Source organism: Vanessa tameamea, chromosome 20 (assembly GCF_037043105.1).
Source record: "Vanessa tameamea isolate UH-Manoa-2023 chromosome 20, ilVanTame1 primary haplotype, whole genome shotgun sequence".
In the NCBI taxonomy this organism is placed as follows: domain Eukaryota; kingdom Metazoa; phylum Arthropoda; class Insecta; order Lepidoptera; family Nymphalidae; genus Vanessa; species Vanessa tameamea.
This window is the reverse complement of record NC_087328.1, coordinates 566,905-583,351: the sequence shown is the minus strand read 5'-3', so window position 1 is coordinate 583,351 and position 16,447 is coordinate 566,905. Positions and strand designations below refer to the sequence as shown.

The window sequence follows — 16,447 nt, the reverse complement described above, 5'->3', positions numbered from 1 at the left end:
ACCTAAAAAAGTACACCTTTGCCTATTTGAACGGTTTCTATGATTGTTATTAAAAAAAAAAAACTTACTGTATTAATTTTAATACACTAGCTAATTTTATGCGTTTGATTTTGTCCGTAAACAATTACCGATACGATTATCACGCTATCTATTGTCTAACAGAGCTAAACTACAACTACACATGTAATCTCAATAAGTGATAATTTTCATAATTTAACATCTGTAAGAATTAAGAAATAACTGTTATAATTATTGTTACACCGTATATACATCAATAAACTAAAAATATATTGTCTTATGTAGGATTCTTCAATCCTCGCGCTGATCGTCGATTCCCTACATTTGGTTTTACTCAGAACTTCTTACCAAATCCAAATGGAGTGAGGAACACGCTGAATAATCTTTTCAATCTGCAACGAGACCCGCCAAATCAATACGATCAATATAGACCAAACCAATACGACCAAAACAGACCTATATACAACAACCAATATGATCAAAACAGGCCTATAAACAACAATGGATTTGAACAAAACAGGCCTATTAACAACAATGGATTTGAACAAAACAGACCTATAAACAATGAATATGATCAAAACAGGCCTATAAACAATGAATATGATCAAAACAGGCCTATAAACAATGAATATGATCAAAACAGGCCTATAAACAACAATCAATATGAACAAAATAGACCGGACTATAATCCACCCAATAATGTTCGTTTTCCTAATCGAGGGGGTGAAACAGACATCCCTCAAGATAATGTTAACTTTGAACCGGAACAACCAAAGCCTGAAATCCTAAAACCAGTTAATGTTCCAAAAGAAGACGAAACCGGTTATGGTTTTCAGAACAATGGAGACCAACCTAACACAGGTTTTCTAAACAACCCTGACGAAAGCTCAGCAAAAAATGAACCTACCTCTGCCCCGTTTGGTAATCAAGAAGGCCAGGATGATCTGTTCAGTAACAAGAATGGAATACCGACAGCTCCGCCACCACTGCCTCCATCGACTGATTTACCCAAACTGACTCCAGTGCCTCCGTCCGGATCGAGAAACAATTTCAACTTTGGATCGCAAGGACTATTCAGTAATAACTTTTAATATTATAGTCCATAACAATTGTTAACATCCATAATTTATTAATAATTCTCATATGTTATAATTTGCACGGTAAGGCTATTGAGGAACATAGGTCTGTGTTCCGACACTAAACAAAGATTAATCTGTGATAATCATTTTAATTAATTATACTTACTTAGATTGATGCGGACTGTGGTAAGATTACTGACAACGCTAACTTTATTAAATTATTTGAGTGTTTGGAATGTATATAACTAACTAAAGTCGATATTATATAGATCGAATCGTCGAGAAAACGATTTTTAAAATCACAAAAATATATATTTTCTTAATAAAAAACCGTCACGATATTAACATTCGCTGCGATATATTCGTAAATGTAACATCGACTTTATTATTATTTGTTAAGATTTAAAGCATGTTAGGTAATACCAACTTACTTATTAACTTAAATGTTACTTATGTTTCTTTATGTACACGTAGTGTTGTGTCTTTAACGATATGACAGATTTTATATAACAAATCTACACTTAAATTACATTAAGCTTATTTTAGTTAGACAGCTTAGTAAATTTTTTTCTAGTAAATTTGACCTCCTTTGGTCAGAAACCCTAGCACAATAAAAAATTATATATTTATCAATGCACTACCAATAATGAGCTCAGTTTTCATGCTTTGTGCCTCAAATAACTTATGCTTTCAATTTACTTACATTTAAAATTGGAACTGAGCAATACAGACGATTTACTTTACTCGTGAATATATATTGCTTGTCTATGAGAGATCGTGTCCACATTTACTTGGTGGTAGGGCTTCGTGCAAGCCCGCCTGGATAGGTACCATCCACTCATCAGATATTCTACCGACAAACAACAGTACTCAGTATTGTTGTGTTCCGGTTTGAAGGGTGAGTGAGTGAGAGACATAACATCTTAGTGCCCAAGGTTGGTGGCGCATTCGCGATGTATGGAATGGTTAATATTCCTCACAGCGTCATTGTCTATGGGCGTTGGTGATCACTTATCATCAGGTGGCCCGTATGCTCGTCCGCCAACTTATGCCATAAAAAAAACATTCAATTGGCCGTTTACCCGTCAGCGTTCCATTTATAAAATACATATTTACCGTTATAAAATAAGTAAAGCTCTGGTATTATCTGAATCACCGCATGAGACGTCTCCGCTTCATTCAATCATTTTGACAATCGTGTACTTAAGATTTTCAACATGTATTTTCCTCTGTGACCGATTACCTAATACAATAAATACGTTTGGACGAACATATTAATGTCTCCATCATTTATTTGATTAGCATTGATGAGATGTAAAACCACTAGTGACTTTAACCTTCGTGAACGACGTCATTGCTATAATTGTACTATTTAAATTCTATTATATTAGACGACATCATTGGGACTTTATAGAAATACTTTTATAGGAGATAAAAAATCTAGTTTTAAGTAATTATTTAATTAGGGTCCGAACAAAAAATCCGAAAGAGAAGTTTACGCTTAGCGTTAGGACTTTAACAGAGCAGCTCTATCGCAAGGCCGATAGTTTCAAAGGCATATTTTTCATTTGAATATAAATAGTTAAATATTTTTTATAAATAGAGATTTTCATTTGAATATATTGTATTTACACTATACGTTTGATTTATTATTTAGATTTTTCAACAAAGAATAACCGACTATAATTGTTGTAGCTATAAATTTATTGTTACATAAAGTTTTAGAGCCTACTTGAATAATAATAGTTTCAATTACATTACATTATATTAACAGCCTGTAAATTTCCCACTGCTGGTCTAAGGCCTTCTCTTCCTTTGAGGAGAAAGTTTGGAGCATATTCCACCACGTTGCTCCAATGCGGGTTAGTGGAATACACATGTGGCAGAATTTCGTTTCCTCACGATATTTTCCTTCACCGCCGAGCACGAGATGAATTATAAACACAAATTAAGCACATGAAAATTCAGTGGCCTGCCTGGGTTTGAAACCGAAATTATCGGTTAAGATGCACGCGTTCTAACCACTGGGCCATCTCGCTTTTTTTAAGCCGCGATGTTTGATTTGAATTTCAATTATTAAAAACCAATGTTTTCTGACTCGCGAGGTTTCGATCAAACGAATTAAGATAGTCTTGATATTTGGATAGAACCTTCTTTGAAACATATAGAAGTGGAATGGACGATTTTGCAAAAATAGACTTTATGGTGTGTGCTGCAATGTTTAATTTTCAATTTTATTTATTCTACACCACAACAAATGACAATAATCGTGTGCGGTTTAGTGATTAAAACGGTACTAAAATATTATTTTTAAAAGCCGCTGTCAAAACCATGACGTGTTGCATTATTATTAATTATAATTCAAACGTATACGTTTAGTATTTAATACGTTAACAGCTTTTTCATAAATATTTCTTTTCCTTAAGCTCAATAAGGATTTCCTTTGTTCATGGCTGTAGATAAAAAAGCACTTAAAACACATCCAAGATTAATATAGTTCGTTGAACTTTGAAGCTAAACCTGTCTTAATAGCCGTATAATACTAAATTACTTTTATTAATGACGAATAAACTTATTTCACAAATAAGAAACTGAAATGAATCTTAGAAAACTTTTTATTGTTTACGTAGAAGAATAACAAATATTTTAGATGTATATTATACTAATGTTACAAATAATAAAGCAACTGTTTTGTATGGCTTTTGTTTCTGTTGCTCTCACAATGGTCTTCTTTATGAAATTTGCTATAAAGGAAGCTTCAACTTCTACGAAGGATACAAGCTATTTCTTATGAATAGCAACGACCAAGACCTAAACGCGGGTGTATTCTCAACTGTCCCCGGCTACCGACGGCAAATAACGAAATATAATTGCTGTTAAAATAAAAAAATAATAAACAATCTGACAACCGGAATATCATTCGAACGATATGAATCATTCATGACCAAATTGACTTCCCTGTACAATCACCAATTCTTTCTACAACTAAAATTAAAATGTCACGAAATAGAAGTAGGTAGTAACAGTTAACACACATATCATAATATGTCCTTTCAACGCAATTACATTATTTTTTTATAATTTTGAACTTTTTTATACATAACTTTACTGATGCTAAATTGTTTCGTTTCTGTCCGTACGTGTACTCGGTTGTCAATCTTAAAACAGTTGTTCCATTTTTATTTATAAATTGAAATTTAAAAATGGGAAAATATAACCTTGTATTTAGTCCAAATTATCCGTATATAGTCTATTCCAGCAACAAAAAAAAAAGTGAAATAAACAACATTTGACATTGATTTGTCGCGATACCATTGGTATGATATTCATTATGGATTCGATTTGAAATGCATTTTCAACTTCAACGAAGCTGTTATTGGAACTTTGGAAGAAAAATTAAAGTGGATATAAGTCGTTCAGTGGAATAGTGTTGTACTATAAATAATATTAATCAAGGACTGTTAGTAGAGCTCAACATAGCCGAGCTATTAGAAAAATGAATGAAATTTCTAAAGCTAAGGTTTGTTTATCATTATTTCTACTTCGACTGAAATAGACTTGAGATCTATTTACTCTCGAAGGCGCGCCTTTGCGCTAAATTACTATCGGCGTGCATTAGTATGAGTGACGCTCATGATTACAATATGTGTTAGTGTGCGTGAGACGACTAAGAGTAAGGATTGTAAAAAATACAAATCAGATTGTATTTTTGTTAAGTTTATTATAAAACGTTGATTATTTAACGCGGAGGGGCGCCCCATTGTTCGTTAATAGATCTTTAGTGTATTTGTGCTGAATTAAATAAATTACTTTTTAATATTTAACGGTTAATTTCTCGATATCTTTTTAATCTGTATAATACTCTTCCTTTTTTAAAGTGCCTCTTTTTTCCAGCGAAACAAAGATGGATGCTCGTAACGTAATAATAATAAAACTAAATCATTATTTTAACTGATCGCTGTATTTGTACGAGGTACATTTTTATTACGTTTGCTTGTAAGAGGTTTGACCTCAAGTTTTATTTGAATTTATTAACACTAAAAACTTGCTATTAACAAAATTCGGTCGTCCGTTTTCCTCATAGCTATATTTATACGTTTGAAGTAGTCAAGGTTTTGTTGGTCATCTAACAGGTCAAATGAGCGCCATGACTGGAATTAGCAAACACAACGTATGTTAGCTTAGTAGCTTAGTGATGTGAGCACTCTTCTTTTAATATAAGAAGAACAAGTACGTGTAAGCTACTTAAAATTTTATGTAAATAGTTTTTACATATAACAGTTTTTAAACGTATTTTCCATCTTCAATACTTTTTTTTTTAATTTGAACTATTTAATACAACATCAAGACTAGGGCTGCATAAATTGAGCAACCATTAATGAGAGCGGAGTAAATAAATTACACTTGTGCTCAGTGAACGCTCATTGGTCGATTATTACGACATCAGCTACCATCGACCAATAGCAATTCAGCTTAAATTGTTAATTTGACATTGATGTCCGAAACTGAAGGTTGATTTAACTAATAACTGATGAATAATATCAGTGACATATTAACCTTTGCTTTGATCAGGTAATGACGCATTCTGAAGCCTCTCATTCGTTACGGAGATGTTAATTGCATTCGTTTTACTGGTAAGAAAGCGTCCACTAAGGGTCCCGGTGTCTTTATAAAATTTTCCATTAAAAATAATTAGATACAACGTCGTATGAAGCGGTTTGTAACAGTAAAGCCTTAATAGATTATATAATAAACTGGAATTAAAATCCGGTCCCCCTTGACATACTGCGTCATAAGTTCCAAACTGTCACGCATATGGTTTTACAATTAGTGCTTTTATAAGTGACTTGTACTATATATCACGAAGTACGGAGTTTTAAAAAGGAACGATACAAAATATGAGAAAATTCTTTGCATACAAATAAATTTTTAGTAGAAGTAGAAATTGGAAATATTTGAACAAAAAGCCTGAATAAGCAGTCTTATATCTTAACTACTGAACCTACATAACATTCGAAAATTAACAATAGTATGTAAAATAAAATATTAAAAGCTTAGTTTATTTGTAAAGCCTGTGTTTTCGTTCATTAAAAACCTTCAGAAAGGTGTAATGGTTCCTGGGGGTTATGTGTGATGACCCTAGAGATGTAACGATGCCTGATGCAACGCCCGCGGCTCCTCCCGTATTTGTATATTAAATATACGAAGACAAATAAACAATCTTGATATTTAATTGATGATACTACGTCTAAATTAATAACAAAGATATATTAATGTGTTTGTTGGACATAACATAGCAGAGTTATTAGCAAATGTCATAGAATATGTAAATTGAAGACCTGTTTGACTGTAATTCTTATTCGGTTAGATTATTTATATATATTTAATAGAATAGTAGCAATGCACCATTATAAGGAGTTTCTAATATTCCTATTTAACCTTCCATTTAAGCTTGAAGCTTGTTTTAGGAGTGGGGATGACAATAGCTCCCCTTGGGCGTCGCACGTTAGGCGGCCCTTAAACCATTGCGATAGTAACGTTTTAATAATACATACATATATGTATGTATTATTAAAGAAAAGACTTGGAAATTTTTATATGAAACGATATGCCTCAGTGCACACAGCACGCTAATCTAAGCCGAAGGTTCTGTGTTCGTGTCTAGGCAGTTCCAACCTATCATTAGTTTTAATAATTCATCTCGTATTTACGCAGAAGGAAAACTTCACAAGGAAATCTGCATGCATTGCGAAAATCCAAACTAATAATAATTATTCATGAGAGATTGACTTTGTTATTTTGTCTCGTATTAATTCTTTAGCCGCTCTTGAAACACTGAAAACTTTTTACATACATTACATTAGCAGCCTGTAAATTTCCCACTGCTGGGCTAAGGCCTCCTCTCCCTTTGAGGAGAAGGTTTGGAGCATATTCCACCACGCTGCTCCAATGCGGGTTGGTGGAATACACATGTGGCAGAATTTCGTTGAAATTAGACACATGCAGGTTTCCTCACGATGTTTTCCTTCACCGCCGAGCACGAGATGAATTATAAACACAAATTAAGACATGAAAATTCAGTGGTGCTTGCCTGGGTTTGAAACAGAAATCATAGAAGAAGATGCACGCGTTCTAACCACTGGGCCATCTCGGCTCTTTTAACTAATTTATGATATATGTATTTTTTTCCCATACGTAAGTTAGCGGGCGGTCAATGTCTTATTTACTTGTTAGTATGTGGCTCCAATCACCACTGCCCGAGGTAATTGCCGCGGTACGAAATTTCAACTCTACCTTACATCGAGAATACTCCACTAACTTGGACAACTGAGATATGATATCGTTGTACCTGTAGGTAGACTGACTCACTCACCCTTCAAACCGACACACAAAAGGACTCAGTACTCTTTGTTGCTCAGCGCCAGAATATATGATGAGGAGATGTTACCAATTTAATTTGCACAAGACGTACCACCTAGATAAACATTTCTGACATACATTAACCTACTATTTCCTCGGCAGGAAACATAGGGATGTAACTTTTCAATTGAAACCGGTTATCATATATTTACGAATCACTATGCGGATACGTGAATTGTTTACGGTTCGTTTTTGTAACTGACGCGTCGTTTGTAACGTGAGACCATCGTTAACTGCAAGACAAATATATTATTCATATATTAATATAACTTACGAGGCTACACGGTAGTGCTGTGTTTGTAAAACGGTTTTATATTTAAGCGCTAAATCAAGAAATATATGGTTTTTATCCAGCACATTCAGATATCAACTAAATCCTCAATAATATTGTTAGGACATATGTTTATATAAATGAATCTTTACAATAATAATATAGCTTATACATCAGAATGAAATAAAGGCTATATGTTATAAAGATATTGTGTTAATATTACCTGACAATCAACCTAAAACGCGAGCGAAGATGCGAGCGAAAACTAGTACTAAATAGTCTGTAATTCTATACAAAACAAGGTTCGTAAAAATCCGATATATTTATATTACGTATATATGTGCGATTTGTTAATAGCTCAGCAATATTGTGTATAACCTCCGTGGTCGAGTAGTGTGTACACTGGTTTTCATGGGTACGCCACTCCGAGGTCCCGGGTTCGATTCCCGGCCGAGTCGATGTAGAAAAAGTTTATTAGTTTTTTATGTTGTCTTGGGTCTGGGTGTTTGTGGTACCGTCGTTACTTCTGATTTTCCATAACACAAGTGCTTTAGCTACTTACATTGGGATCAGAGTAGTGTATGTGATGTTGTCCAATATTTATTGTTCGTGCGGACAGTTCTTGATTTTTTTAAAATGTTTTATTGTTATTTCCACAAACTTGATGTCCGCGCCCTTGGCGTATCTTATTTTTAATTTGTTCTTTTTTAATTTTAGTGTATTGTATATTTTTAAAACCAGGCTGCATCGTCAAATTTGAGGATTAATTATTATTATTATTATTTTATAATTTAATAAGATTAATATATATTAAGACATAATACAATTCCATTCCATTTTAGTGTATATTTATTGTGACTTTAATTTCACTTTCGAAGTTCCCATATATGCTAAGTAGACACGCTAATCCATAAAAATATCATAGATTATTAAAACTCTCGACCAACGATATCGCGAGAATTCGATGTCAAATGTTATTTATATGTCATAAATCTCGCGTTTGGAATATTCTATTGGTATGTTAAATAATATCTATTATATTTATATATCCTGCCAGAAAATCCTTAGCAAAAAAATACAGCATTATGAAGAAGCCTAGAGCATGCTTTTGTTACCTACTAGTTTTCGCGCACACCTTCGCTAGCGTTTTAGGTGTTGGCTATCAGATAATATTAACACAATCTCTTTATATATAGCCTGTGTGTAATTCTGATGTATAAGCTATATTATTGTAAAGTTTCATTACAATCCGTTCAGTAGTTAATGCATATAAATAATAAAAACATAATCAGCCTGTAAATTTCCCACTGCTGGGTTAAGGCCTCCTCTCCCGTTGAGGAGAACGTATGGAGCATATTCCACCACGCTGCTCCAATGCGGGTTGGTGGAATACACATGTGGCAGAATTTCGTTGAAATTAGACACATGCAGGTTTCCTCACGATGTTTTCCTTCACCGCCGAACACGAGATGAATTATAAATAAATAAATAAATAAATAAAATAAATAAACAAATTAAGCACATGTAAATTCAGTGGTGCCTGCCTGGGTTTGAACCCGAAATCATCGGTTAAGATGCACACGTTCTAACCACTGGGCCATCTCGGCTATAGTTAATGCGCTAAAGAATAAGAAACAGCCATACACGTTGTAATACTATTAGAGAGGATAGTCTTGTATTCTTATGATGTGCTTTAATTGTTGAATGTAGCAAAGTTATGGCTTATTGGATTTGAATAACACCAATTTGGAAGACACTTAATCAATTGTATTTTTCTGTAGAGTAAATATCATTTTGATATATTTGACAGTTCTTTTTAAATATTTGCTTTTACATATTTCATCTATCGTCTGCAATGTTTGTTTCCTTTTTTAAAAAACGAATCGTCCTCATGAGTGATTCGTTTAATTTTCACGTCTTCATCAAAATGTTCGAATGTAATCCGGATCTAAGTCTTGACGTAAATTATTTTCAAGTAATGAGATAAATTCTTACAAGGATATGCTATACCCGTGTGAAGTTTAACTATCATCTGACAACTTTAACATATACGTGTTATAACATACTATGATACATACAGAATGTTACCTGTAATATATGGAACGATTTTTATTAATGATCTTGATTTATACGAGTCCGAGTTAGCCAAGTTGGCCAAGTGGTTAATGGTCACCAAACATTGGCGATATATATTCGTAAAACGACGCGTTTGTATGTTTGCGTGTGTATATGTGTGTGTCAGAAATAAGATACGAGAGAAAAATGACAATAAATGTGCTGTGCAGCGTGAGAAAATTACTTTCAAAGTTTGATTTCTCGTACAATATTCCGAGTCGCTAAACATCCTTTCGAGGGGACTATTAAATAGTCCAATGTGCATAGCCCAATGGTTAGAATGCGTGCATCTTAACCGATGATTGCGGGTTCAAACCGAGGCAAGCATCACTGAATTTTCATGTGCTTAATTTGTTTTTAAAATTCATCTCGTGCTCGGCGGTGAATGAAAACATCGTGAGCAAACCTGCATGTGTCTAATTTCAACGAAATTCTGCCACATGTGTATTCCACCAACCCGCATTGGAGCAGCGTGTTGGAAACCTTCTCAACCTTCTCAAAGGGAGAGGAGGCCTTAGCCCAGCAGTGGGAAATTTACAGCTTGCTAATGTAATGTAATGTAATGCATAGTTATCCCTTTATGTAACATTACAAAAATAATACCCTACAATGATTTGGAACGATTGCAAACGCATTTTAAGTCAGAACAAGGTGCACCAGCGAAGTTGTTTATTTATTTATTTATTTATTAAGATTCACCAGTGGTAATTACACTGTTAAAGTAATAATTATGCTAAGTTACAAAGTTCTTATTGCTAAATGCATTACCTTTTAAGGTGAATACCGCATGCGAAAATAAGTGTGAGATAGTTATACATAAAAACAACAATTCTATGATCCTATGAAATTAAACAAATAAACAAAATCTACCAAACATATCAAATTGTTACATATAATTATTTATTTATAATATAGTTTTTTACATTTTTACGAAACTTTGGCAACGAATCTCTGAATAGGTCCAAGCATTTATAATCGTTTATAATTTTACATAATCGCGACACAGGTGAATTGTTCCCCAAAACAGTTCTGCGAAAAGGCTTTTCAAATAAGTTCCCGGGTTTACGTGGGCATCTAGGGACTCTAAAATTAAACATAGACACAAGAAACGGGTTGTCATAAACGCTGTTAATACTTTTGTATAAGAAATGTAGATCCAATATGTCCCTTCGGTCTTCCAGAGTTTGCATATTAAAATATGTAAGTCTCCCGGTATATGTTGCGAGTGATCTGGATTTCCCAACTGAGAAAGCTAAGTGGTAAAGAAAACGCTTCTGAATTCTTTCAATTCTGAGACAATGGTATGCAAAGTGAGGTCTCCAGACGATACTGCCGTATTCCAAAATACTGACAACCAGACTTTTATATAGGTTTATTTTTGTACGACATTTCCTAAAAACTTTACAATTGCGAATTACAAATCCCAGCATTTTAGAAGCTCTGCTAACAATAGAGTCTATGTGCTGTATAAACGTAAGTTTACTATCAAATATAATACCTAAATCCCTAATAGTATCTACTGTACTGAGCGGGATATTATCTAAGTAGTACTTAGTTGTAATATTGTTCCAATTGAACATAAGTCACCGAGATCGAAATCGGTCTTAAAGACATCACAATCACATAGACATATCATGATAAAGCGTAAGCATAGATACGAACAAGATAATTCTTCAAAGTCAGTCTTCAGTTTCAATGAAGAGATTTGAAACTCGAAACTCAAATGGCAAAATGTGATATAGAACAATGTCTACAAAATTTATAAAATTTATAGTATACAAGTATAAAATGGAGTATCACTGTAACTCGGTTGCCAAAATTTCATGACATAAATCGCATTGCTGTCGTAGTTTTGTCACCTGAATTAGTCCATTGTGCTAGTAATTGTGGCTCATTGATCTTCCAGAACATAACATCATAGACGCAATATCTATACTAATATGACAAATGCGAAATTAACTCTGTCTGTCTGTGTGTTATTATTTCACGACCAAACTTTTGAACCTAATTAGATAAATTTGATATCAAGCTTGGACTCCAAGGTTGGACATAGGCTACTTTGTCGTGCTTAACGTCTGATGACAATTATTTTTTCTCGCTGGAAAAACACATTTAGCGTTTCCCTCTTAAGAAGTAGGGTGGGATGGGATGTGGGACTCACTGGTGCCCAGGACGATTAGTGCGTCCTAGTATAATAAAATTCCCCAGACATTTTTAACTTTGCCGTTTCATAGATTCAAGTCATTTGTAAAAAATACATTGGTAAAGACGGCATATTATTCGATACAAGATTATATAGATGATAAAAAAGCGTGGAGTTAATGCTCGTTGACTTCCAGGCAGGATATATAACATAAATATATAATTGTACTTAACTAACATGACTGTATTTTTAGATGTTGAAAAAGAGTAACTACTGAGTTTCTTGCTGGTTCCTCTCGGTGGTAGCTTTACTTAGAACAGTGATGAATGATGAATGATTCAAAAGTGCTTGTAAAAGCCTACTTGAATAAAGTATATTTTGATTTTTATTTTTGAGTAAACCGGGATACCTACTAAAAAACTAGCGGTACCCTCTCTGTCTTTTCGGCGGGCGCTTTCGCATGCTACCGTGACGCGGAGAGTCGACCAGAGGACCAACCCCTATTACATATATACATACATATTTGACTTTAAAATAACAAATTCAAAAATCCCGTGACCGATAAATAGGCAACTAATAACAATTAATATGTACATTTAAAATTAATCTTACGAATGTCAAACATGGCCACGAATGACTTATTCGCTCTATATGACGAGATTTATTTATGATTTATTATATTTCTTTGTCGGAAGTCGCCTTGACAATTTGTCGTACAACTGTTACACACATGTCGTATCCTGTTTAAGTTCCTTCTACACTTAAATATTTCATAATAACACGTGTAATATACATATATTGTTATGTACATAACCTCGCGGTCTAGTTTGATTTGAAATCATTCCGCATTGGATTATGATAGTCAACTTATTAAGGTAATTTCACATACGAAGTAGTAACGTTTCACATGATCAGCTAGTCTATTAAAAATACAGTTGCCTCAATAGGTTTTATATACATAAGAATTATTAAAATTAACTCTTTAAATATTTACAAATATGAATTAAGAATAGTTTATTACTGTATAAACATTGACCGCGTGGAATGGTGGCAAGAATGCTAGCAGCATTTCGCCGTTGAATCGCAATTCCTCTGGGAAAAAACTAACCAGCCCTCCTGTTACCAGTGGAGGCAATTAGGCAAGGTGTATACTTTTAATGAAGTTTAATAATTTAATTAACAATATAGACGTATGCTTCAATTAAAACATGTTTAGTGGGTGGTTAGTTAACATTGCTTGTTGGCTTTTGTGCAAGTTTAGCTGGGCTAGCACCTAGCTGTCATCAGGTGTTCTTCCGCAGAAATACTTTGTATTATTGTGTTTCAGCGTAACTACAGGCCCAAGGGACGTACCCGTGGGAACTAAGATAGTAATGTCTATGAGCAATGGTGACTTCCATCATGAGTTCCATTTGCCCGTTCCCCACCATAACAAAATCTCTCGATCTGACATCAAAGTTTTTGAAATTCGAATGAAGTAAAGTTCGCCAGTTCTACTAACAAATTGTCAGTTCGCAATGGAATCGAAATGTTATCGTTGCCGTTTAACCTATTCTTGTAATATAATCCAGCTGCCGCTCGGTCGTAGTTATATCGTAATACGATTATACGATATGATATGTATCATCCACCCATCAGGTATTCTGCCGCCAAACAGTAGTACCCAATATTGATGTGTTTCGGCTTAAAGGTTGAGTGAGCCAGTGTAACTACAAGCACAAGGGACATCTTAGTTCACATAGTTGGTAGCATTGGCGATGTAACTAATGTTAATATTTGATACAGCGTTATTGTCTATGTGCGGTGGTGACCACTTACCATCAGGTGGTCCATTCGCTCGTCCACGATATAAATAAGTAGAATAGCCCTTAGTTATGATTAAACGTATCATAAGCGTTACACGTCCTTAGAATTGATCCCCAGCTTTGTTTTAATAATCACCCTATTGATAATATTTGGAGGAAGCCTTTAATTGATACTCTATTTGCAGAGGAATCATGTGCAACAATAGAAGGGGGCGTTGGAAGTTGCATATCTATAGAGTCGTGCCCGACGTACGTGAAGCTATTGCAGCAAGTCAGAACGAACCCGGCTGCTGTGCAAGTGTTAAGGAAAGCTCACTGCGGATTCGACGGCAGCAATCCTAAGGTAATATCCAGCAGCAGTGTTATTTTACGCGGCATACGCTAGAGTGAACTGGCAGTAATCTTCGCGGAATCTTCCTCCAGGCGACCTTTTTATCCTTTTCTCTTCCTATTGTTTACTTAACACAGGTTATTTAGTAGCCTAGCTAGGATAGCCAGTACTTGATCTGTGTAATTTTGATCTGTGTAATGTAATTTTTTATAAAGATTTTTTTGTGGAAACAATAAATATTATTATTATTATTTAACGAATTCAAACGAAGATTCGTATAATCTAATATTAATTACCACCGTTTCGGCGTCTAGTATAAATATACAATAATGAAAAATTGAATCAAAATATCTGCAAAAATAAGTAAATTTATCAACATAAATATTGTAATTAAGATCTTAATTATATACAAATAAATGTTATTCTATGCGATGTATTTTTATATACATATGTATATATGCGGTTAATTTACTTCATTATGTCTATTATTTAATACATGGACAATGACCTCTCTCAAAGTGAGCCATATTTCTCGTTTCTCTCCTTTCCTCATAGAATCGAGTCCATTCCTAAAGTCATCGACCAAGTCATGGTTGCAGATTGGTCTGTAATTAAAATCATTGTTCCAGGTTTGCTGCCCACTTAACACTATACCAAATACTCCGCCGCAAACCCCAGCTCCTCCCGTGACAACGACAACTACAACAGTGGCTCCTGTAACACCTGACGCGGCATCCGGAAAATCCCTGGAATCCGATTTCCTCCTCGCATTCCCAGCGCCACCAGAATGTGGTGTTACCAACGCTTCATTCAGTAGAGTGGTTGGAGGAATTGACGCTAAGCTAGGTAAGATCTATAATGTGCATTGAATATATGTAGAGGATATTGATTGATGGCAGGAATACTTTATGATAAAAACTTCCTTGACCAATTAATTCACCTATAAATATATTTTAAATTCTTTGCCATCTTTGTCAAATTTAGCCTTTTATTCACTCACAATCTCAACTTCATAGTAATCTATCTTCTAGTAAATGAGGAAACTCTTTTTGTAATGCGACTAAACCAATGTATGTATATAAAACTTACACCAGAACAACATGTTCTGCGTGTAGCGGACAAGCTTTAAGTTCACCTTACAATGAATTACTTTTAGAAATAAACAATTACTTTTAGGCTAAATCAAACATATATATTGTACATATATATACTGAAGCTTGACTTATTTATTTGATGTTAAATATATTTTATTATCAGGTGACTTCCCCTGGATGGCGTTACTGGGTTACAAAGATAGGCGAGGCGCCTCAACTCGCTGGTTGTGTGGAGGTTCCCTCATCAGCTCGCACCATGTGTTAACCGCTGCCCATTGCATACATAACCATGAAGAGGATTTGTAAGTTATTTTAGTTTTTCAATTTTATTAAATCGTGTACCATAACTTCTATGGGATATGCTATACAATATTAAAGTGTCTTAAGCTCTACAGTCTATTAGTACGAAAAAAAATTATTCGAGTTTATTGCCAAAAAATTCTTAACAACAGCCTGGAGACTGAACTGAACTCTTTCCTTACGTGCTGTATTTGCCGTCAAATCGGACTATGAGAAGGAGGAATTCCAATGGGCTTTGTTCGTTGCGCCCTCAAGTGACAGCTAGTCTCCATTTTGAAAGGTCGCTGGGGCCATATTCGATCAAGACATTTTCGGTCATTTTAACATTAAACAAATTCTAATATCGTGTTATATGTGAACAAACTTAAAGCAGACATAATATTTACTTGGTGTAAGGCTTTGTACAAGCCCGCCTGAGTGCCCATTCATCATTTGACGGATGAGTGAGCCATTATAACAACATGGAAATAACGTCCTAGATCCCAAGGTATATAGGCATTACGACGTTATAAAGCAATGGTGACCACTTCATCAAGTGCCCCAATACTAGCCTACCCAATGATAGGCATTACATAATAAAAATAAAACAAAGTCACTTACCGCTGTCTGACCCTATGTATGCTTAGATCTCTAAAATTACACAACGGATTTTGATGCGGTTTTTTTATATAGATATATTGATTCAAGGGGAAGGTTTATATGTATAATACATGCACAATATAGTAGAGAAACACTGATAATTTTAGAGGTTTCTAATGTGATATCGTAAATACACATTTTTTGCGCTTACATTGCAAACGCCGGCTGAACCCCACGAGATAGATCAAAATAATGTACTACAGTATTGTACACCTTTAAAAGATCTTTCAGA

At 34.4% G+C, this 16,447-nt stretch overlaps 1 protein-coding gene across 2 annotated transcripts in view; it reads left to right on the top strand.

The window, feature by feature from the left end:
- The window catches only part of LOC113403730 (uncharacterized), a 135,804-nt gene that overhangs the window by 3,173 nt on the left and 116,184 nt on the right, over window positions 1–16,447 (top strand). For both annotated transcript variants that reach the window (XR_010309470.1, XM_064217967.1), the window contains exons 2-5: window positions 304–1,095; window positions 14,037–14,194; window positions 14,812–15,028; window positions 15,440–15,578. Coding sequence is in view for 1 of the 2 variants with exons in the window: in XM_064217967.1 (XP_064074037.1) it covers window positions 304–1,095; window positions 14,037–14,194; window positions 14,812–15,028; window positions 15,440–15,578 (1,306 nt within the window). In the remaining variant the exon portion in view is untranslated. The remainder of the gene's footprint in view (window positions 1–303; window positions 1,096–14,036; window positions 14,195–14,811; window positions 15,029–15,439; window positions 15,579–16,447) is intronic.